This window comes from Miniopterus natalensis, chromosome 1 (assembly GCF_054644295.1).
Source record: "Miniopterus natalensis isolate mMinNat1 chromosome 1, mMinNat1.hap1, whole genome shotgun sequence".
NCBI lineage: Eukaryota > Metazoa > Chordata > Mammalia > Chiroptera > Miniopteridae > Miniopterus > Miniopterus natalensis.
Window position 1 is genome coordinate 100,348,247 of NC_142081.1, and position 23,321 is coordinate 100,371,567.

Sequence of the window (23,321 nt, forward strand, 5' to 3'; positions counted from 1 at the left end):
GAAAGAAAGGCCCACATAGGCCCACAGGGACTACCTCTTTGTACTTCCTAACCAAAGACATTTCTGGCATTGAAGGCAAAAAAAAAAAAAAAAAAAAAAAGCTTTCATAGTATCCCCTCTCCTAGCAAAGGCCCTAGATGCAATGAAAGAGGTATCTGTTTCCCATCCGAATTCCAGTGGGGCCAATTTAGAGCAAAAGGTTGAATAAATCCTGGAATCTACTGAGAGCTGCATTGTATTAGGGAAACAGAAGCCACTCTGTAACTTCAGGTGAGAAGGACTTGGCATAGGAATTTGGAGCTTAACATCAACATTGGAAGAACTGGGGAAACAAAGGTCAGAGAAGCTCCGACAGAAGGTCAAGAAAGCCAACACATATCTCAGCCAAAAGCTCTCAAGAATTTGCTGGAAGCCACTGAAATTCTAAAGAAGACCCCTGTGAAATCTCTCTCTTCCCACACGTACAGATTCTGCTCACCTTCCAAGTCACATGTGAGTGCCCTCCTCTCAGCAACCCATGGGGAAAGGGATCCTGGGAAATGTAGTTCTTGGAATCTCTGCAATAAACACAAGACTGTAGAAAGGGGTGGTATTGATGCCAGGTTAACTTCAGAAAATCTAGCTTTTGTACCTCTAATTCTCCAAGACTTCTTCCTAGAGATCCCAAGCAATCTCCCAGTGTAGAAGTGATGTGCTCACATCCCAGATACCGCCTTGCAAACTTCAGCAGGCTTCCTTTGCAGTCTTATCTCAAAAGCGAGACTGTAGGATAAATGTGCATATCTGGTCATATTTCCACCAGGTTTCTTGCCAAAGTTCCTTTGCTCAGACTTTCTAAAAATAGGTCTTTAATCCATATGGATAAAACTTTTGATTAGGGAATTGGGTAGTATTATGGCATAGACATTAAATGACCCAAGTAACTGAGGCAACTCTGATGCTTTTGAAAGATGAAGAGAGTCTCAAGTAGTTTGAGTGCTTAGCTGGAAAGGGCTTAAGCTAGACAGGATCTGCTGTATTCTTTCCTCTCTGGGCACCAACCTAGCTATTGTCATTTCCAAAGAAGAGTCTTCTGAACCATTCTTCATCAAGGCAGGATATCTCTGTCAGCTAGGAGAATTTGTACACAGGCTAAAGGGCAGGGGAGCCCCAAGGATTTCACAGATTCCTCACAGGACCTTTTTCTTCTTGACTTCTAACATTTCTTCTTTGAAGACATAAAATGAAACAGACTGTTTGGTAGATTCCAAGGGTAGAGGGGGCATGGGGAGGAAGCAGTGCCAGAGTTGAGCAGAGCTAAGTGGAGTCATAGCAAGGTATGAGTCCTCTCTAAGCCTCGTTTTTTCATTTATATATGGGGATGATTGGTCCCTCCCCCAGAGATAATGTGAGGATTAAATAACAATGCACAATCAGTGCTTACCTCACTGCCTGGTATATAAAGTGCCTGATATATGTTAGCTTTTTTAAAAATATTTTGTTGATTTTTAGAGAGAGAAAGGAAGAGGGAGAGAGAAACATCATTCGGCTGCCTCCTGCATGCCCCCTACCAGGGATCGAGGCCGCGACCTGGGCATGTGCCCTGACCAGGAATTGAACCAGCATCTCTCGGTGCCCAGGATGCTGCCCAACCAACTGAGCCACACCATCCAGAGCTATGTTAACTTTTTATTAGTATTATTTTCTAGGTCTCCTGGGACTGTCTTTGAAAGGGATGTGAGGTTTGTCTGAGCTTCATCCTTCATAAGGAATTACGAAGTGATGGAAATTCCCCTTCACCTTTACCTGCCTTGTGTTGAGATGGATAGTCCTCACCCCTTATGGAGGGGTGAGGAAGGGTAAGGAAGAGAGATCGAGAGAAGTCATGAGATGGTGGGAAGCCATCTGGAGAGAAGCTGGGCTGCTGAATGCTGTGGGAAATGTTTCATGGGATTTGAATTCATAGCACCTGTACTCTGACTCGGAGTGGAAACCGAATGGATCTCCGGACCTTGTGCCCTTTCCTCAATCAGGACATCACAGGGAGGGCTCTGGCACATCTGTTTCCTGTTTGGGGGTTTTCGCCTTTTTTTTTTTTTTTTTTTTAATGTGTTTATTGATTTCAGAGAGAGGAAGGGAGAGGTAGAGAGAGAGAAACATCAGTGATGAGAGAGTCATTGATTGGCTGCCTCCTCCACACCCCCTGCTGGAGATCAAGCCCGGGCATGTGCCCTGACAGGAATTGAACTGTGATCTCCTGGATCCTAGGTTGATGCTCAACTGCTGACCCACGCCTGGCCTGGCAGGTTTTCACTTTTTTGTTGAAGTCTAACAAAACAGTAACATGAACAGATCTTAAGTACACAGCTTAATAATTTTTATGAATGAGTAAATTTGTGAAACCACCTCCAGATCAAAATAAAGAACATCTCCAACACACCAGAAGGCTCCCATGGGCCTCTTCCCAATCAGCCTACCTCCCACCCAAGGGAACTACTATTCCAACTTCTATCACTACCTGTTAGTCTTGCCTGTCTTGGAACTTTGTATAAGCAGATGAAATTTATCCGTGTTCTCACATGTATTGGTGGTTCATTCTTTTTTATTTGTTTTCCACTCACTATATGACTGTATTACAATTTTTTAAATCTATTTTTTTAAAATATATTTTTATTGCCCGGCCGGGTGTGGCTCAGCGGTTGAGTGTCGACCTAGGATCCAGGCGATCAGGGTTCGATTCCCGGTCAGGGCACATGCCCGGGTTGCGGGCTCGATCAGTGACTCATCATTGATGTTTCTATTTCTCTCTCTTCCTCTCCCTTCTTTTCTGAAATCAATATATATATATATATATATATACATTTTTTTTTTTTAATTATATCTTTATTGATTTCAGAGAGAGGAAAGGAGAGGGAGAGAGAGATAGAAACATCAATGATGAGAGAGTCATTGATCAGCTGCCTCTTGCACACCCCTTGCTAAGTTAAGGATCAAGCCCGCAACCCGGGCATGTGCCCTGACCATGAATCCAGCCACCATTTCCTGGATCCTAGGTCGATGCTCAACCGCTGAGCCATGCTGGCCAGGCAATACTACAATTTATTAATCCACTCTACTCTTGATGTACAGTTTGGGCTATTAAGAGTAAAGCTGCTATGAATATTTTTGTATTTGGGGGGATAGTTCTACAAGGTACGGGTGGAATTACTGAGTCACAGGGCAGGCAAATGTTTAACTTCAGTAGATTGTTTTCCCAAGGCTTTACCCATTTTATTTCCACCTCCATTAGTTTTTGAACATATCACAGAGGAGCTTCTCCATTGGAGTGTTCCCTATGGTCTTGCGGAAAAAGAGGAGCTCAACGCGTTCAGAAGTGATAAACCTCAAAGACGGGAGGAGCAGAAGCAATTTCCCAAACCTGAACAGGAGAGAGAGAGGACACCATTAGTTTTATTATTGTCTGAACGCAAGTCCTGGGGGCAGTGCCTCCGGGACAGGCAGAGCAGAGAGGAAAGGCGAGATGAGTGGTACCCAGGGTGAGTTAAGGAAGAATTTTGAGGAAAGGTCCCATTCACTGGAGGGGTTGCTACCACCTACCCCTGACCCACTGTGGCCCCCTCTCCAATATGTTTAGTTGAGTGCAGTGAAAATATATTATGTGTAAAGATAATAAAGTAAGAAGTTCTTTATGTTAATAATATATACAACTATTGTGATAATTAATACTATATATATTTGAAAAGTATGTAGTTCCCCTCTGTAAGCCACCTAGGATGATAGAGTAAACATTAGTGAAAATGTTCTGAAGTGGAATCATAATTTTTGTGGCTGAGATACTCATCCAGAAAACAAGTAATTGTAGTTTTAAATAAGAACTACAAGTGGGGGTCTCCAGTGTAGAGCAAATAGATGGTGAAGCCCTAAGAGACAGATTGACCTTCCTTGGATAGGAGGCCTGACAGCCGGTGTCGATGTCAATGTGAAGAAGCTACTCCAAAGTGAGGCTGCTCCAAGTTCAGCTTCCACTGTGGGGTCTGTGGGAAGCCTCCCCCACCTCCCAATCATCTATGAAGTTGTTTTGCCAACCCCAGGGCTTGCTTTCACCTGTGAGTGTGACTGAGGTGCACTGAGCAGTCTAACGCCCCTTCCTGTGCCTTCCCCTCTTCTGTGTTTCTGGTCTAAGGAGGATCAGGCAGAAGTAACTCTGAAGTTAAGTAGAGAAATTGTTTTTCACAGTGCAGGAATTGATACACTAGTGGGTCACAACCAGTCTTTACAAATATCAATAAATTACACAAAGTGAGGGCAGGTAGGATTTGGTGGAACTTTGTTTCAGTGTCTGTGTGTATATTGGGCTATGGTAGACATTGTATTTCTTCCTGGGCATTGAAGTTTTTTAAAACTGCAGTGTGGTCACTGTGCCAGCTGGCAGCTCTCAGAGACTCCAACTCACTCTCTCAACACTCAGTTCTGCCTGTAGCTGGTACTGAACTGCCATAGAAGTGACATAAGAAACCTTAACCAGAATTTTGAAATTCGATACAAAACCGATATGCCCGGACATTTTTGGAAGCCGATCCCAACAGAAACTTGGCCCAAGAGGGCTTCTGCTGCCAGTCATCCCTCGGCTGCTGTGTCGTGTCTTGGAACAGTGTTCTTCCTATGCACATAAGTAGCAGCAATCTTTCTGTGCAACATGGCATGTGCCCAGTATACTTCAACTCTTCTTCAAGGGAAATTACCTCTTCTTGTGACCATTTTTTCAGATTAAGTTTGATTCGAGGGCATCCATGTTAGCCTACTTCTTCAGAGAGAATGGCTGGGAACCCCAAGAGAATGCCAATAATATTATCTAAAATAGCCAGTAGATTCCTGGAAGCCAAGTACTCCAACCACGTGGAGGCTCCACTGTATCTTCTGGCGCTGGGCCAAGCTGGGCAGTCCCAGAGCACTGGCTCCTGCCCCCTCCTCCCCCCAGCCACACTCTCAGCCTGCAGCTACTGTCCCCCAAACCCAGCCAGGGCCAGGCTGTTGTCCATGCACGTGGCTTATGCAAGGACATCCCCGGGAGAGGTCCTTCTATACCACCATCAGAACTTGTCATGCTCCCTCAAAACTACCTTTGCCTCCTGACTTTCTATCTCATGACCACCTCTTCTCCCAGCAGCTCCTCTTCCCTGACATCACCCAAGTGCCAAGCCTGACCCATTCCAGCTTTTGGAGGCTCTCTCATCTGCCATCTCATCTGTCCAAGGAGCATCCTCTGTACCTGCTGCCACACTAGTCCACATGAAGTCCAGCTCTATGTGTAATACCATCCTGCTTAAACCAGCAGTGGCTCCCCTCTGCCTACCAAATCAGATATGGCCTTGGCTGGCATTCAAAGTCCTGAACAGGCTGGTCCCAGAGTGCTGTTCTAGCCTAATCTCCCTCCTTCTCACTGGCAGCAATCTGTTGCACCTTCCCAACTGGGCTCTTGTTCTAAGAACACATCTGAGTTTGCCTCCCTCTCTCCCTTTGTGATGATGATTTCTCTTCTTTTAAGCCCTAGTCTTGCCTCCACAGAGTCCCTGCCAGTTCTGCCGTATACCTCCACCCCCAGTGAGTCTCTGCCTCTTTCAGATCCATACAATCCCCAATACCTGACTAGGTTGGTTCTCGTCTTCAGTGTGGTCATTGGGCTAGGCATCCCTGGAAGGCAGCAACTTTGTCTTACGCACATTTTGGTCCCCACTCTTGGGGCCTGGCACTGTGCCTGGCATACAGTAGATGTTGGATATGTGGATATGTGCTGGTTGAACTGACACCTTTGTCCTGTCTAATCAGTGCAGCCCTGAGGTGGGGCCAGGTAGATAGGCAGGGGGTGAAGAAGTGAAGGGGTAGACGGGCAGGTCACCTCATTGGCTGGCTGGGGTGGTGGGCCTTGCTGTGCTGGCTCAGCATCACTTGGGACTGGTCCTGCAAGGCCTCCACGTGTTCAGGATCCTTCAAGCCCCGTGCTTCTGGAGAGGAGCAGCAGCAGTGAGCTCCTCTCCCAGCCTCCCCTACCCCTCGCAGGCAGCCAGGGCCTGCAGGAAGGGTGCACTCAGCCCTGCGCCTCTCTCCTGCTCCCCAGGGAAGAAGTCAGCACACATCTGGGTCTATGTGGGTTGATGGAGGGAAAGCAAGAGCCAGAAGGAAGTCACTGGAATTCCTATTCTTCATTCCCAACCACTTTTCTGGTTGAACAGACTCAGCTACCTGGTTTGAAGAGGACCAGGGCCTTCATGCAGGCAAACTCTGTGGGGTCCACCGCCAACACCCGGAACTGTGAGATGGTTTCCTGCAGGAAGCGCATCTCTGCGCTGGCCAGTGCCAGCCGGCCCTGGGAGCTGCCAGCAGCCAAGGCCTCAGGTGGGGCCAGCAGCGGGCAGCTGTCCAGAGGCAGAGACCACTGTATGGCTCCAAGGAGGAAGAGTTCACTCCAGGCCTCTTCCAGCAGGATCACCTGTGCTCAGAGAGGGAGTGAGTGTGATGGCTGATACACACAGCTTCTCGGACTGAGCCTGCAACCTCTGACACCTTCTTGAGTGCCCTCAGAAAGGAAAGGCTGGCCCTGGGTGCTCAGAATGTTCACCTAAACTCCTGACCTCCTGACTCATCCAGGGACCCAGAGCTCTGGGATTTGGCACCATCTGGCCTGGCTGCCTGGGTCCATCCAGAGCCACACCTGGAACATTTTGGAAAGCCTGGAGCTGTGGGAAGGTAGACAGCCTTGGGGACACTCACCATGAGCACCCTAAGTTGAGTGAACTTAGGAGATGCAGCCTGACTTCTGATCCAAACTCCGGCTCAGGGCTCAGACCTTCAGTGTGCCTCTCTCTGGTTTATCATGACAGGTTGGTCTGCTTGCCCACGAGAAGCCCAGGGAGCATCCCAGAGTTGAAAAGGTTGGGCTGAAACTCAAGTCCTGAAGTTAGAGGCCTTTGTGCCCCAAGGGAGCCCAGAGCTGCTTACTCATGCTGGTCAGGGTATGCAGACCAACCTGTCACATACAGTGTCTGCAGGACCTGAGGTTTTGTCTAGGAGGAAAAAAGACTGGGGGCCATGGGTACTGTCTTCAAATCCCTGGTTCCTGTGTGTCCCTGTCCATCGTCGCCTCCTAGGTGCTCACCCCAGCCATAATCTCTGCCCCGAGATGTGAGCAACTACAACAGTCACATCCCTGAGACATATACCCCTGACCACCACTGACTCAGGCATGTGTGTCCCCAACCATCGCCATCCCCAAGCCACATGCACCTCCCATCATCACCTGCACATGGAGGCATGTGTCCCCAGCCCGGCTGACTGCTGGGGGTCGCCCAGTGGGTATACCTGATCCCGGAAGGGTAGGTTGGAGAACACAGGCAGGTTCTTGGCCCACTTGACAGCCATGAAGAGCAGGCGAGCCGACATCTCCTGGATGCTGTCCAAACCACAGGGGGAGGAGGAGGAATATGGGGATGAGGAGAACTCGGGGTCATTGCTGGTGACATCAATGTTCTCATCAACTGTTGGAAGAGGAAGCTGTGACATAAGCCTCTGCTCTTCAGCAGGAGGCAGGGGCTGCTCAGGGGCCTGGGTGTGGGGATATAGGCCATCTTCCCACTTACCATCCTCTGGCTCTAGCTTAGCACAGGTTTCTGCCGTTATAAGGCTGGCCATGAAGTGGTGATGCCCTAGAGGTGTGACAGCTCCAGGCCCCGGGGCTCCGGCTGCAGGAACAGGTGTGGGGCCCTGTGGGCTGGGTCCTGCGGGGGCCAGGGGTTCCAGCTGGGGCTTCCTGCCTGATTCCATGCTGTCCAGGCGGATCTGTGCTGTGCTTCGTGGCTGGCGCTCATTCTGCACAGCTGCAGAGCAGGAAGGGTCAGGACACCCACCAGCCATGCGCCCCCATCTCTTCGTTCACACCTCTCCAGGTTGGCTACCCAACTCACCATCCTGGTTCATGCCTGCCTGCAAGCACTTCTTCAGCCGGCAGGCCTGGCACTGGTTCCGGTGGGCCTTGTCCACCGGGCACATCCCTGCCCCCACCTGGCACCTGCAGGCAGAGGGGAGCCCAGGCGTAAGTATCCTTCTCAGGGCTGGACCATGGGCTTCGGAAACTTCTTCTGTGAACATCCCCTCCCGTTCCCAGGGACTCTGAGGAGCAGGGCTCTCCTGGAGGCGGTCCCGGCTTCCTCACCTGTAGATTAGCCTCCGCCTCACGCTCCTCTTGAAGAAGCCGCTGCAGCCATTGCAAGCGTAGATGCCATAGTGCTTCCCACTGCTGCTGTCCCCACACACGCGGCACTGGAGCGAGGAGCCCACGCCTGAGGGGCAGGGGAGGGGCAGGGGCAGGGGCTGGGCGAGTGCACGGTTGCACACACCTCCCACCTCTTCAGGGACCCCTTTCTACCCCTCATTCCCTTTTCCATCTTGAAAAGTGTCTTTCTATCACCCCCACACACCCCATCGCACCCACCCAGCTGCCTCCACGTTCCACCTGCCATTCCGTCTCTGTGCAGGTGGCTGCTGGCTCCATTAGCCCACAAAATACACTTGAATAGCAATTACAGCGTGTGGTGCTGGGCCTGCGTTGCTCTGGCTTCTTTCATGGTGCAAACTTCGCTCCCTAAGGGCCGAGACCTTACTTACCTCCAGGAAAGCCATACCTGTCTGCTCCTCTCCCAGGCCCCATCTGCCTGGAGACTCCTTCCTGGAGGCAGCCACAGCTTTTGGTGCAGTTTCAGCCATATGGGAGCCCCTGGGAGCTGCTGTCCAAGTCCTGGAAGGTCCCAGGCAGCCTCTGCCTTCCTGCCTGAGGGAGGCCACCTGGCACGCAGAGCCGATCAGCCTCTTCCACCTTCTTTCTATTCTGGCCCTCTGTTTGTGTCCCTGTCTCTTCTATCTACTTCTCCCTTTCCCCGGCCCTGGGGACCTCCCTCTTTGTCTCTCTCCCTGTCTCTCCTCTCTGTCTTCTTGCCTCCTGTCCCCTCTGTTTGACTCAGAAGCTACCCCAACTTCCCCTCACCACAGTGGGTCTGGGGTTCTGGCTCAAGGAGTTTTCTCCCAGGGCAGCGCTGGATGAAGCTGATGATCCTCTTAATCTTTACTGTCTTCACAGGGGGTCAGCTGGCCACACCTGCAGCATTACAAAGGTGCCCCCAGAGCCATCAGCCCTGCTGCCCCCACACCAGACCCCAGGCTGCACAGTCCCTGGGTCCCTTCTGCCCAGTGCTCTCAAGCTGTTTGTCACCCAATGCCTCCAGGACTTAAATCTTTTTGAGGTGCTCAGTATGCTTCCACGGACAAGTGTCTGTGGCTGAGGTGTGTGTGCCTGTGTGTGGCCCTGTGCTCCTGTGGGTCCTGGGTAGGTCCAGCTGCTTGCCCTGTGGTTCTCCCCCAATCCCTTGATAAGGGACTGCTGAGGGCCCAGGATTTGAGGGTCCTGGCCCCCTTGTAAGGCTAGCACACCCCAGAAACCCAGCATAGAAGCAGCTCTCGTCACATGTGGGAATCGGTCCAATATAGGGTCTGAGGCTGGCTTGGAGGCCAGGGGGCTTGTGGCGCAATGTAGAGGGTCACCTTCAGGCCTGCAAGGCAGCAGAAGAGGAGTTGGCAAGTGTTTTTCTTACCCACCTAGAGAGCTTGGTCTGCAGAAAGAGAGGGAGTGAAAATATAGCCCCTGAGCCAAGCTACGGGCTCTCTGACAACCTCCCCTTCTTTCCCTGACTTGGCCTCCAGTGCTGGCCCCTCAGCTGGCCCCAGACCCAGTCTTCCCAGCTCAAGCCCAGTGATACTTCTGAGGGGAGGAGGCAGAAGGAAGAGTCTACCTTCTTGGACCAAGCACCAGACCCCAGAGGGAGGGTGGAGAAAGCAGAGACAGGCCAGCCATGTGTCTGAGCAGGTGATTTAATCTGCCTGAGCTCCGGGTTCCTTGTGTGCAAAAAGGGGTGACAAAAGTACTTGTCTTGTATGCAGTAAGGGACACTAAATAATATCATTCTTGAAGTGTTTCAGTGCTTGGTGCTTAGTAACAGTATAATAAATGATGGATGCTGTTATTATTTGTCATGATTACTGAGAGGATCATGGAGCAATACTCAGTAAATAGCCTTTCCTTTCCCTGCTCCACTGCCCCTCCCCCACTCCTACCCCATGCTCAGGACGGAGCAGAAAGCCCCATGCTGGTCTGCAGGGGCCACCCATCCTCAGAAGAGCCGAGCTCACTTCTGGGGTGAGCCTGGGGAAGGGGTTGGCCCAGCCTTAAAGCTCAAGGGGACAGTGTATGAAGCTTCTGGGGGGATCATGGAGTTGAGGTGACAGTAGGGGTGGGGCAAGGCACTATGTAAGTGGCATTAACCCTCATTGTGACAGAGCAGCACTATTGGGGATTTGGAAAGTCAGCCTGAGGGACTTTGCAGGATAATCTGCTCTCTGGGGCCTCAGAAGATCAAGGCCATGGGCTGAGGCCTCTCACCTGACCTCCTCTGCCTCTGTCCTCACGGTTCCACCCCTCCTCCTGCCAGGCCCCCTCCACTGCAAGGTCTCCAGCTCCACCTCACCTCCATGGCCAATGTGAAGGGCATCTCCCTTGAACTTGGTTGACCAGTGCTTCCTTTCCAAAGCTCCTCTTCTCTCTCCTTTCTGGAACTCAGATCTTCACTGTCTTCCTCCCTGCTCTGAACTTGTCATCACCTCAGTGTGCCCCAGAGGTTGATCCCAGCAGACCTTTTCGCTCCCTTCTTGGGCAATCTTGCACACATTCACAGTGTCCATGATAACTTCATACCACACTCCTGCCTGGGGCTCTGCCCCCAGCTTCCAGCCACAGATCCATCCAGAGTCTGGTGTCTGGTGTGGAGACAACTCCACAGGTCCCAACCAACCCATCTTCAACTCGCTTGCACAGAGATGGGCACTAAGCCTAGGAATGAGGGACCGCCTGCTGCATGCATGTGCTAAGGCTAAGCTGAGGGCCTCTAATCTTGGAGGTCTGGGCCCAGGTGGAGCTGCTGGCAAAGGAGCTGAGAGGGAAAATCGGGACAGTGCAGGCAACAGGATGGGAAGGGGAGGACTCAATGATGGCATCAAACAGGTCAAGTGTCCCATGAGGTCATTTGTATCACTAATAAAAAGACCGGGATAGCACTCCAGAAGAGTTCTTACGCAAATACCTGCAACACCATATTCAAAACTCATAGCAACCCTCTAAAGAAGTTATCCTCATCAGCCTCAACTCACCGATGAAGAGACTGAGTTTCAGAGAGGGTAAGCAGTTGGCTTCAGGCCACACAGCTACTGAGTGGCAGAGGAGAATGGGGGTGGAGACAGCATTCAAACGTGTGTCTGACCCCTACGCTGCTGCTTCCCACCAAGGTGCTCTCAAGGAGACTGCCACCTCGGGCTTTGGCAGCAGGAGGTGACTGGTGCCCTTGCTGGTGGTTCTGACGGAGAGGGAGAGCCTACGGCCAGGGTGGGAGGGAGGGACTGAAGCAAAGACCCTCTGAGAAGGGAAGAAGACAGGGATAAGGGCTTTGTAGGAAGGGGAGCCTTAAGGGAAGACTTTTTCTGTCAAGGGAGATATTAAAAAATGTATATTTAAGAAGAGGAGCTCCTTTTAAAATTGGGAGACACAAAGGAAAAGGAATCAGAGAGCGAGGTTATAAATTTGATTGAGAATCAACTGCCTGCTACCGAGCAAGCCTGAGGGGTGGCAGAGTATAAGTAGGGGGCCAATGGTGGCCTGGAGAGGGGCCACTTGGAAAGAAGCATAGAGCCCAGGGTGGTTCAGTATCTTTCTGGCTGTGTGAGCTTGGGCAAGCTATCCTGCTTCTCTGTTTCAATTTCATAATCTCTAAACTGGGTGGACTAGTGCCCCCTCGCGGTTGTGCTGGGATTAAAGATGACACTAAAGGCATTACCCCAGTCCCCGATGAGAGGGAGCAGGCAGGTGAAGCAGGCCAGTGAGCAGAGGTTGGGGGTGACTGCTGTGGGGAAGGGACTCAGGGAGGGACTTTGGAGTAAGCTCTGAGGCCCAGCTGAGGTTAAAGACAGTGACTTTACAGGTGGACACTGTGGTAAGGTATCAGATTTTCCCTGAAGTCCTCAGCAGGGAGGCAAATACTGGGAGAAGGTAGACACTAGGACGGCTCCCTGGCTCAGTTCCTCCCAGTAACGCTTGGGAAGGACCACAGGGAAGGAGTTGAAGGCATTGGGGAAGGGTCCTCTAGGCGGAGAAGGAGAGACTCATTTCCTGGCAGGTCTTTTCTCTGCTGCTCCCATCGTCCAGGCTTGTTCAGAGCTCACCTCTTCCAGGACACCTGCCCTGACTCCTCAGTCTGCCTGCTCTCCCTTCAGGGCCAGATCTTGTCCTTACTATTGAATCTCACTCCAGGTCAACTTTCTCTCCTCAGAACAAATGCAAAATTCCAGGAACCGGGGTTCAGAGTCCAGGCCACTCTGACATGTGGGTCACAAGGCACGTAATAGACAGGAATCTGTTTTTAACTTGTTTTTTCTTGGTGTTCTATAGTGGATATGTATTACTTTACAATGGCAAAAAATAAATCCATTGAAAATAAAGATACCCCCAGTGTTTGACATGCCCGGGCTTACTCTGTTTATTTTGACTTTATTCTGTTGACCCCTCACTCATTTTTACCCCTGTTGAGGTCCTCTCAGCCCCTGGCCCTTGGTTCTTTGGCAGGGCAGGCCGGCTAGAGCCTGACTGCAGCCAGAAAGGATGACAGCCCAGCAGGATTGGGGCAGGGGCGTCTCCCGATCTGTGACCACTAGCCACTGGGGCAGACGCCAAAGGATTACTCAGCCCAAAGCCTTGAATCTGCTGACGAAGCTGCCAGAGGCCACCTTAACACTAATACTATTATTCCCCCAGGGGACAGGTCAGCAACTTCCTTCTGACTCCCTGGAGGTCTGGGCGGGTGGTAAGGCTAGTGCTGGGGCTGGGGGCTGGGGTGGGAGGAACCAAAGATGCATGATAAAGGCTGCAGGGCTGACTTCTCTCTGGACACTTAAGACCCTGGCAGGGAAAGCCCTCTGCCCAGCCTGTCTTGGGAGCCACGACACCCTGAGTCACAGGCCCCAGGCCTGAGAGATGACCTGGGTTCTGTCAAGGAAGGGGGAAGAGGCTTCTGGAGTGAGCCAGTCAGGCTGGCTGGGCCTGCGGGCTATGGTCCCCATTCCAGCAGCTGTGGGCTTCTGGTGTGGGCCAAGCCTCATTCACAGCATTAGGTCCTGAAACCTGTCTTCTGGGATTTCTTAACTCCACCCTCAGCCCCTACCAGGGGTTTTCACTATCTGAGAAAGGATAGCTAGTGGTGAGTGCTCTGGTGGTGGTGCTCATCAAGACCCAGCAATTCCAACTCCAAGAAACCATCCTATGGAAAAATCTCACAGAGATTTAATTATAGGACTGCTCCCTGCAGCAATTTAGGAAAAACGCCTATTTGTAGGCAACTGGCTAAGTCAAGTATGCACCACCCCTGCAGTGGAGGGCTGTGAAGCCATGCAAGGGGTGCTGTTTCTATATTCGTTCACATGGAAACAGGCCACAGTGTTCCCACCTCAAAGGCAAACAACTACCAAACTGCATGGACAGTGTGACTTTTAGAGCAATGAGTGGAAGGCTCAGGACTCCAAGAGGCAGACATCAGCAGGGAAGTTTCTCAACAAAGCCTCTTTACTTTCTTTTCAAGGTAACATTTAGAAACAATCAGATTCCGCCTACAGTTTTCCCAGCCATTGGCTAGTAAAGTCCTTCTGGAATGGTTTTAAAGGTGTGAGCAGGACTGCAGAGGCTCCTGGCCCTGTCCTAGGACAAGCAGACAAAAGGCAGTCTGTCCAGGGCAACCTGACCTGCTCTCCTTTGGGGTGACTCCCTCCTTCCTTTGTGTTGAGATGACTGAGTGAACGGTATCTGCTTTAATGTCTCCTCCTCCCAGGGGCTCTGATAGGTGGCTTTTCCATTCTCCAGCAGAGCTATTATAAGGCCGTCACCAGCAGAAATTGTCACCACAAATTTTTGTGTTTTGTTTGAATGTTTAATAATGAATATGTGTTACAATTATAATCAGGAAAAAATTAAGCTCTTTTCTTTTTAAAATGTATTTATTGATTTTAGAGAGGAAGAAGGAGAGAGAGAGAGGCATTGATTTGTTTTTCCACTTACTTATGCATTCATTGATTGATTCTTATATGTGCCCTGACCAGGCATGGAACCTCCAACCTTGACACATCAGGACAACACTCCAACCAACTAAGCTACTTGGCCAGGGCCAAAACTCTTTTTAATTTAAAAAAAGAGAGTGGCTGATTTGAAATAAATGTTACCAATAATAATAATAATAGCAATAATAATAATAAAAGGAAATACTTATCAAGAAATATTGTTAAGGGTTTGCAGGTGTGAGAATGAAAAGCTTCTCTCCCTTACGGCCCACAGGGAGGGCCGAGGAGAAGGCCTGGTCCTGGAGGCTCCCTTCCTAAGCCGGACCCTTTAGTGCTGGACCCTGGGAAGCTCTGGAGGATGGGGGGAGAAAAAGTGGGGGTGGGAATGTGCTCCTTGGAAACCAGTACAGAGTATTGTAAAAGCTTAACAGGTACAACCATACCAGCGTGTTCTAGCTGACTGACCCTCCTGGTTAGTATGTGTATTGTCTAGAAATGAAACAGCCTGAGGCAGGGTCTTTCGACCTGGGCACTATTGACGTTTGAACCAGATAATGCTTTGTTGTGGGGGCGTCCATTCTTGGCTCTCTACACACTAGACGCCAGTGGCACACCCTTCTTCCCAATTGTGACAACCAGAATGTCTCCAGACGTTGCTAACTGTCCCCCCGAGAGGCAAAAATCACCCTTGGTTGAGAACAGGTGGCCTAAGCCACGCTGTCTCCTGCTTTCCTGGAGGCAGTTCACCAGGCCTCTTTCCGCAGGTGCAGGAAGCACCCCCGCACTGTCGGCGAGGCCCCCGCAGTTACGCGTATGCACCTCAGGACTGTTGGGGGGGTTGCCTAGTGCCAACAGAGGTTTCTCTGAAGGAGGGTTTTATTTTCTTCTTTATATTTTTCTGTTTTTTTGAATGTTTAATAATGAGCATGTGTTATAATGATGACCAAGATAAGGCTTTTTGTGTTTTTAAGACTCTTGCTGATTTGAAATAAATATGACCGATACTAATAATAGGGAGCATTTATTGAGAAATTGTTACGTGCCAGACACAGTTTTAATTGGCTATTTGTGTGAACTCAGTCTTCATATTGCACTCTCAGACAGAGGCATAATCTTCGTTATTATTACCCGCCTTTTACAGAGACTTGCCCAATGTCACACAGCTAGTAGGTGACAAAGGTGGAATTCATATTCAGGCAGATAATCGGGTTATTTTAGGAGAATGCATCTGCTCAAGAGTAAGGGGAAGAAATAGGAACATCATAGTTATAAAACCACCTTAATACATTTGATAAAGCACACCTCCTCCAGACACATTCTGTCTCCAGGTAGGCTGGAGGGATAAAGCAGACATTCTGGGCTGTGGAAAGTCGCTTTGAACTGGCATTTCTGTTCTCAGTTTTTCTATGAGATGCAGATTCTGAGACTCAAACTACAATGAGTCAGAGAAAGTGAAAGGAGTGACTACTCTGTAGGCACCTTCTTTGTTTCCTATGTCTGCTTTTAATGGGGCTACAGCAGCTGTGACCGGGACTTGCACTTAGGTGTGCGCTGTGCATGTGCGCATGTGCGCAGTGTGAGTATGAGTGAGAATGACTGTGCTGTGACAAAGGCTGGCTCGCAGATGCACTGCACGGGCACAGAGATGCCAGACCTGCCCGTGTCTGCGGCAGTTTATTCTTGAGGCCCCAGACAACGTAATGACAGTTGCACAGGCTTCTAGAAATTGCCAAATTGAAATGTTCAGATGAGCAGTGTTCAAATGTCACATTTGGCATATTTTCCTTCCTGACTTTTGATATTGAAGCAAGCTGTGCATTCTAACAGTCTTTATTAGCCACATTTAATATTTGGTGAAAATTCTAAATTGGAATAACAAATATCCAGTGGCTCTCTCCGGAGATCAAGGATATGTCCTTCAGGATGACATTGTGGAAAATGCACGTGCTCAAGGCCACTCTTCCTAAGATGTAACCGTGCAGCGGGAGTTCCAGGCAGGCTCGCTGCTGCCCATCTTTTCAGCTGGGCTGCCCTCCTGCCCCTGTTCTGGCCGCGAAGGTCTCCTGGAACCTTGAACACAGCGTGTCCCTCCCAACGCATGGCCTTTACCTGTGCTGCTCCTGCTTCCTCGTTTACCCCCAATGGGGTTTGGAGGACTTCCTCTTTAATAGAATTTCCTACAAACTCTACACTATGCCAAGGGGTTGCTGTGACTCACCGTGCAGTGGAAATAGCTAAATATATTTTTAAAATCTAATAAATTATGGCACATTTTTAAGATGGCTATTTTTCTGCCATTGAAAGGTTATAAGGAAAAATGCTATGATGAAATAGTAAGGTACGAAATACTACAAACACTATGACATTTGTAAATAAAAACAAAAATAGTTCTAAGTCAGAAGCATTCTGGTTGATATTAAATTTAATATATTTAAATCTATTATTATATTTAATATAGTGATTAATATGAATTTGTGTTATTATTTTAGCTATCTTTTATGTTTTTATATATTTTTTCAGCATGAAGAATGTTCAGTCATTTATTTATTTATTTGACAGTTTATTTTCAAAGGTAACTTCTAAGTCTGTGGTCTATTATTTTATTCCCAGATATAATCTATTTTTTTTTTTTTTTTGTTAATCCCCACCTGAGCATATGTTTTCCATTGATTTTTAAAGAAAGTGGAAGGGGTGGCGGGCAAAGAAAGAGAGAAATATGAATGTGAGAGAGACACATCAATTGGCTGCCTCCTGCATGTGCCCCGACCAGCTGGGGATCGAACCTGCAACCAAGGTACGTGCCCTTGACTGGGAATCAAATCGCAGGTGCTCAGGTTAGCCTTAGGTGCCCAGGCTAACTCTCTAACCACTGAGGCACACTGGCCAGGGCCACAGACACAATCTTAAGGTGAAACTCCCAAATAAGACATTGATATTTAACATAACATACTGGAAGTCTGAAGTTATTTCAAAAATAAAGTGTTTAAAAACCAGTATGTGTTTAAAAAACAATACTCTGCACCTGATTTCAGGATTGCAATAGCTTGTTTCCAGGAGTCCTTACGTCTCAAGCGTGACCATGATTACTACATGCAGTTTTCAATTATGGCAGGTCATAGAGAATCCAGATGAGTGGAACTGGAAATAACTCATGCCAACCTCCTAAATTCATAAGTAACTGAATTACAGCTAAGAGAGGAGAAAGAAGCAAGATCATCAAAAGGTTGCCGACTGGAACAGCTCAGGCTCCCGATTCAAAATTTCCCAAACAGATATGATTTATTCTTATTTTATGTTCTAATTTATCTTTTGTTGAAATTATTGTTGAAAGTATTATGAATGTACCATTTCCCCCTATTGATCCCTTCCACCTGCAACACCTCCCCAGGCCTTTACCACACTATTGTCTGTATCCATGGGTTATGCATACATGCATATAAGTTCTTAGGTTAATCTCGCCCCACCCCCACCTTTCTCTTAGATTCATCAGTCTGTTCCATGCTTCTATGACTCTGGATCTATTTTGTTCTTTGGTTTATTATATTCATTAGATTTCACATATGAGTGAGATCATGTGATACTCGTCTTTCTCCGACCAGCTTATTTCCCACAGCATGACACTCTCCAGGTCCCACCATGCTGTCTCAGAGGGTAAGGGATCCTTCTTTTTTACAGCTGCACAGTATTCCATGGTGTAAATGTCTGAGAATATGCTTGATATAGTTTCAATCTTCTTGAACTCGTAGAGACTTGTTTTGTGTCCTAACATGTGGTCTCTCTTTGAGAATGTCCCATGTACACTTGAGAAGAATGCATATTCTGCAGCTTTGGGGTGAAATGTTCTGTAAATGCCAATTAAATCCATCTGATTTAGTGTATCATTTAGAGTCACTCTTTCCTTGTTGATTTTTTGTCTGGAAGATCTATCCAGTAAAGTCAGTGGGGCGTTAAAGTCCCTACTATGACTGTATTGCTGCCTATCTCTCCCTTAAAGTCCACCAGAAGGTTTTTTTGTTTTGTTTTTTGTTCTTCAGAATGTGTGAGTCCTTTGTTCTGAGGTGGGTCTCTTGTAAACAGCATATATTTGGGTCTTGTTTTCTTATCCATTCAGATACCCTATGTCTTTTGATTGGAGCATTTAATCCCTTGATATTTAAGGTTATTGTTGATAGGCACTTATCTATTGCCATTTTATTTCTTTATGCTTATGTTTCTCTTTCTCTCTATTTCAACTTCTTATTACAGCGGTCCCTCTAACATTTCTTGCAATGCTGGTTTGGTGGTGATAAACTTCTTTAACCTTTTTCTTTGTTTTTTCTTTTTTTGTCTGGGAAGCTCTTTATTTTACCATCTATTTTGAATGATAGCCTTGCTGGATAGAGTAGTCTTGGTTTCAGATCCTTGCTTTTCATTACCTTGAATATCCATGCCATTCCCTTCTGGCCTGTAGATTTTCTCACGAGACATTAGCTGACAGCCTCATGGGATCTCCTTTGTAAGTAACATTGCTTTTCTCTTGCTGCCTTTAAGATTCTCTCTTTGTCTTGAATTTTTGACATTTTAATTATGATGTGTCTGGGCATGGGCCTCTTTGGGTTCTTCTAGCTTGGGACTCTCTGTGCCTCCTGAACTTGTGTGGCTTTTTCCTTGACCAGGTTAGGGAATTTTCTGCCATATTTCTTCAAACAGGCTCTCTAACCCTTGTTTACTTCTACATCTTCTGGCACTCCTATGATGCAAATAATGTTACATTTTATCTTATAACACAGCTCCCTTAAACTGTCCTTCTGTTTTTTAATTGTTTTTTCTTTTTGGTTCTCTGATTGAGTGATTTTTTTCCTACCCTGTCTTCTAAATCACTGATTCAATACTCAGCTTCCCCTAATCTGCTGTTTATTCCTTCCAGTTTTTTTATTTCTACTATGTCATTCTTAATTTTCTTCTTAGTTTCCACATCTTTCCTCATGCTGCTGAGCATCCTTATGATCAGTATTTTGAACACTGTATCTGATAGATTGCTTATCTCCATTTCATTTAGCTCTTCTTCTCCTGGAGAATTCTTTTGTTCTTTCATTTGGGGTTTGTGTTTTTGTCTCCCCATTTTGGCTGCCTGTTTGGGTTTGTTTCTATACATTAGATAGATCTGCTAGGACTCCCAATCTTTTGGATGATCTCTGGTGCAGGTCAATGTCAGAGACTTGTTTGTGACTGACCTTGAGTACCCTGTTTGAAGGTTTCCATGCTTAACAGCTTGTGGTTCCCTCTGCTGGGGCTGGGTGTGTTTGGAATGGAGCAAGATGCACATCAAGGTCTGCTTTTCCAAGCTCTGGGCCCAGAAGCAAATCAGGCAAAGACTCAAAACACCCAGAGGCTGGTTATTATTCAGTGTCTTAATGAGCCTCAAGCTGTAGAAACTCCACAGGCTGGGGCGAGAGGTTTTCCAACAGGGTGGGGCAATTGCTTCCTCCCCAACCCCCAGGCAAATGCTACCTGGATGGTAAAGGTCTGCCTGAGAAAGATGTCCTCTGCAGTATGGGGGAATGACTCAGCACAAGAATCCAGACAGGTGCCCTCTGAGCTCTATCTCCAGAGCCTGCAACCCTAGATTTTCCTCACACAGGTCTAGTCCACTCTGCCCTCTCTGCCGGAGCCCAAAGTTAGTGGCTGCACACAAAATTTTGTGTGTTGGCCCTTTAAGAGGGTGCCTTCATTTCCAGCCATCTCTCCCTGGTAGACAGAAACCCTGCTGCTTTTCACAGCCAGATGTTATGTGGGCATCTTTCACTGATCACCTGCTCAGGAAGCACAGACACCACAGGAGCAGCCCTGATGGGCTGGTCCCACATGGACTCAAAATGGGCAGCTCATTTATTCTGGTAGTGACCAGACTCTGGGAGAAAGAACAGGCAGGTCTATGTTTGGAAAGTTTTCAGCTCTCAGGCTCAGGGCATCCACACTTTATTGTCACTTGGACTCTCTCTTTCAGGTGATCTCTGTCATCATCTTCTGTGTAACTGCCTCAAGCATCCTTCCAGTTTCCTGTCTCTCCTGGCATCACAAAGTCAGCACCCCTGCCTCCTCTGCTTCATTCTGCCCTGTTCCAAATGTCTGATGAGCAGGACATGTCCTTTTGTGTTGTGTTTTGTTTTTTGGGGGGTGGGAGGTTATGCATTTTTATAGGGTTTTTCTAATTTAATTTTTAATATGTCTTTATTTATTTCAGAGAGAGTAAGGGAGAGGGATAGAGAGACAGAAACATCAATGATGAGAGAGTCATTGATTGGCTGCCTCCTGCACTTTCCCTACGAAGGATCGAGCCCACAACCAAGGCATGTGATCTCCTGAATCCTGGGTCGATGATCAATTGCTGAGCCACATTGGTCATGCACAACATGTCCTTTTGGATCAAGCTGTGTTTGCCTAATCCTGTTGCTTTCATACTTTTTTTCCTACCAATAGAGTATAACATGACCAAGATTCTTGATCACACACGACTACAGAATTTCATCTTGCCTGTGGTAGGTTTGCCAGCTTGAACCTAACAATCGCTCCCAGTCTCAGTTCTGTAAGTGTCCTTCCTGCTTGATGCCCCCAAGTCCTGGTAGTCTGGTCCTTGAAGCAATCACCTCTATGGTACAGAAAAATTGAATTTCTAATCCAAACTCTGTTTCTAGCCATTTTGACAAATCACCTCAACAGTTCTTATGGGAACAGAACATCCTCTTTATAGAACACCATATAGTTATTAAAATATGTTACAATATAATAAATCTAGCAGATGTTCTCATGGTGTAGACAGTGACACCACCTCAGTGTAGACAGTGAGTCTTGTTGCTCCATCATATAATCTCCTCTTCGGTAGAAAACAAAACTGCATTAAGCACTGGGTAATTTTACCAGAATTTGTCACTAAAAGAGTTTACATCAACTGCCTAAAGTTGGGAGTACTAATGACATTGTTTTGTTTTCTGCTATTCCAAAAAATAAATAAATAAAAATAAAATCCCCAAATCTCTTGTGCTAGAATTTAGGCTCCATTCCCTAAAGCTGGCCAAGCTTTTCTCATGTAGAAACAGCTCTATCTTGTGGCATTTCTGGATATTGCAAGTAGATCAAGATACCTCTAATCTTGTACCTACTGGTCCAATTATGGGTCTTAGATCTGGGAGAGAACTTGAAAGGTCCTCTAATGCATTCCCCTGCCTCCACACAGGTAAGATTTACTAGTTCCACTATTTCTTCATTGTAGCAGCCCAGAGAGGTTAAGATACTTGGGCAAGGTCACACAACTAATAAGTAGTATCTTAACTGAGACTCCTGCAACTTTCTAGTCACTTTTTAGGAAGAGGAAACCTTTCTTCAAACAAGATTCTACCAGTTATAAAACAGACAAATGCAGAGGTGTTCTGGTTGAAGTGATGGAAGGACTCACTTCTGCCAGCCCCTTTACTTAGCACCTCCTTGAGACCCCTTATCTTACACCAGGGTCTACTTCCCTGATAAGCCAATGTGGAAATACCATTGTGGGAACTGAGGAAAGATCTCTCGGAAAGATTCCTCTGAAAAAATCATTCTGTTCTGAAGTGGTTAATTATTTTCCCATGTTTTTGTTCTGGCCTTTTATTAAAACTCTTTCTAATTTTACAGCAATTATCAACAACTCTGTTTTTACATCTGTCTCTCCAGATAATCTCTAAGTTGATTTGTTTTCAATTGCAAGTAAATGTTTTAAAACTCCCATGACAGAATCAACGGCAACATTGGCCATGGGTGTGACAGCAACAGGAATTGGTGGGGGCCTGCTCCACACCAGGCCTTGTGCCAGACTCTGCACTGAGCAGAGCTGTTTGATACAGTGAGATGATTCTATCAGAGGCAAGAGCAGAGGGCAAAGCAAGAGAAAAGAGAAACAAACTCTGCTGGGGGGCTGGGGGAAGCTTTCTACTCATAGAATCAGTCTTTAAGGAAATAATTATCAGGCTCTTCCTAGGTTTCAAACCCTTATACAAGATAGACAACATTTCTGGTCTCAAAAAGCTTACATTCCAGTTGAAGGAGACAGGCAATAATAACTAAACAGACTGATGAATAAAAGTTTCTGATCTTGTCTGAGGAGAATCACTGGAGTGTGCGAAAGAGTTGGATGGAGGAGGAGGGAAAGGCCACTCGGAGGCAAGTCAACAGCAGGTATAGATAAGAAGGTATGCAAAATGAAATAAGTCACATACAAGTGGAATATAAAATGGTGGTGGGGGTAGGGAGATGTTAGCTAAAGGGTACAAATTTCCAGTTATAAGGTGAATAATTCTGGGGAATCTAATGCCCAGCATGGTGATTATAGTTAATAATACCGTATTATATACTTAAAAGTTGCTAAGAGAGTAATCTTAAGTGTTCTCATCACAAAAAAAGAAATGACAATTATGTGACATGATGGAGGTGTTAGCTAACACTATAATGGTAATGATATTGTAATATAAGTGTATCAAATCAACACCTTGTACACCTTAAACTTACACAACGTTATAAGTCCATCATATCTCAATAAAGCTGGGGGGAAAATTTTAATAATAAATAAATCCTCAAAATAGAGAGAAATCTTGCATGAAACAATTGGAGGAGAGCCTATGAAGGGGAGTAGAACAGAAGGAGCTTGGGAGGAAAGCAAATGGCATAAGTGATGCTATTAACCCTTTGATTTCACCCTTGGCTGTAAGGCCTATCGTCTATTAGCCACCTATCCAGTACCAGGTAGATTGAGCCTTCTGTCAGACTCATAATACCTAACAATTTACTAAGTTCCAGTTAGCATTATCAACCCAGTTTGATGGGAAACTGATAGCCAAGTGATATTGCATAGGAACAAAAAGTTCATCGATTCTGTACACGGTAGATCTGGGTTTCGCACCCTTGAACATGGCTTTCACAGGGCTCCCGTCAAGGACATCTGAATGCAAAACCTGTATTGATGTAACAAAAGTTAAAAGCATTTTATAGATGTCTTTGCATCTTGTATGTGAATTTCTACTCTTTTCTCACTGTGGGGTAAGTTACACAGCCTGTGTACTATACTCTACCATGACACCATAATAGGCCAAGGATCTGCTTTATTGCCTTATCATACAACATTATTGATGCAATAGGAAAGA

The 23,321-nt window shown here is 47.1% G+C and overlaps 1 protein-coding gene across 1 annotated transcript; it reads right to left on the reverse strand.

Moving 5' to 3' along the window:
• Positions 1–3,264: 3,264 nt before the first annotated feature.
• On the reverse strand, positions 3,265–8,748 carry NR2E3 (nuclear receptor subfamily 2 group E member 3). Its single transcript, XM_016201868.2, has 8 exons — positions 8,655–8,748; positions 8,186–8,312; positions 7,938–8,041; positions 7,614–7,850; positions 7,336–7,511; positions 6,220–6,466; positions 5,876–5,981; positions 3,265–3,397 (listed from the first exon to the last, which is right to left on the reverse strand). Exons 1-8 carry the CDS (start codon positions 8,734–8,736, stop codon positions 3,265–3,267), a joined length of 1,212 nt encoding a protein of 403 aa, XP_016057354.2. The 5' UTR covers positions 8,737–8,748.
• Positions 8,749–23,321: the final 14,573 nt, after the last annotated feature.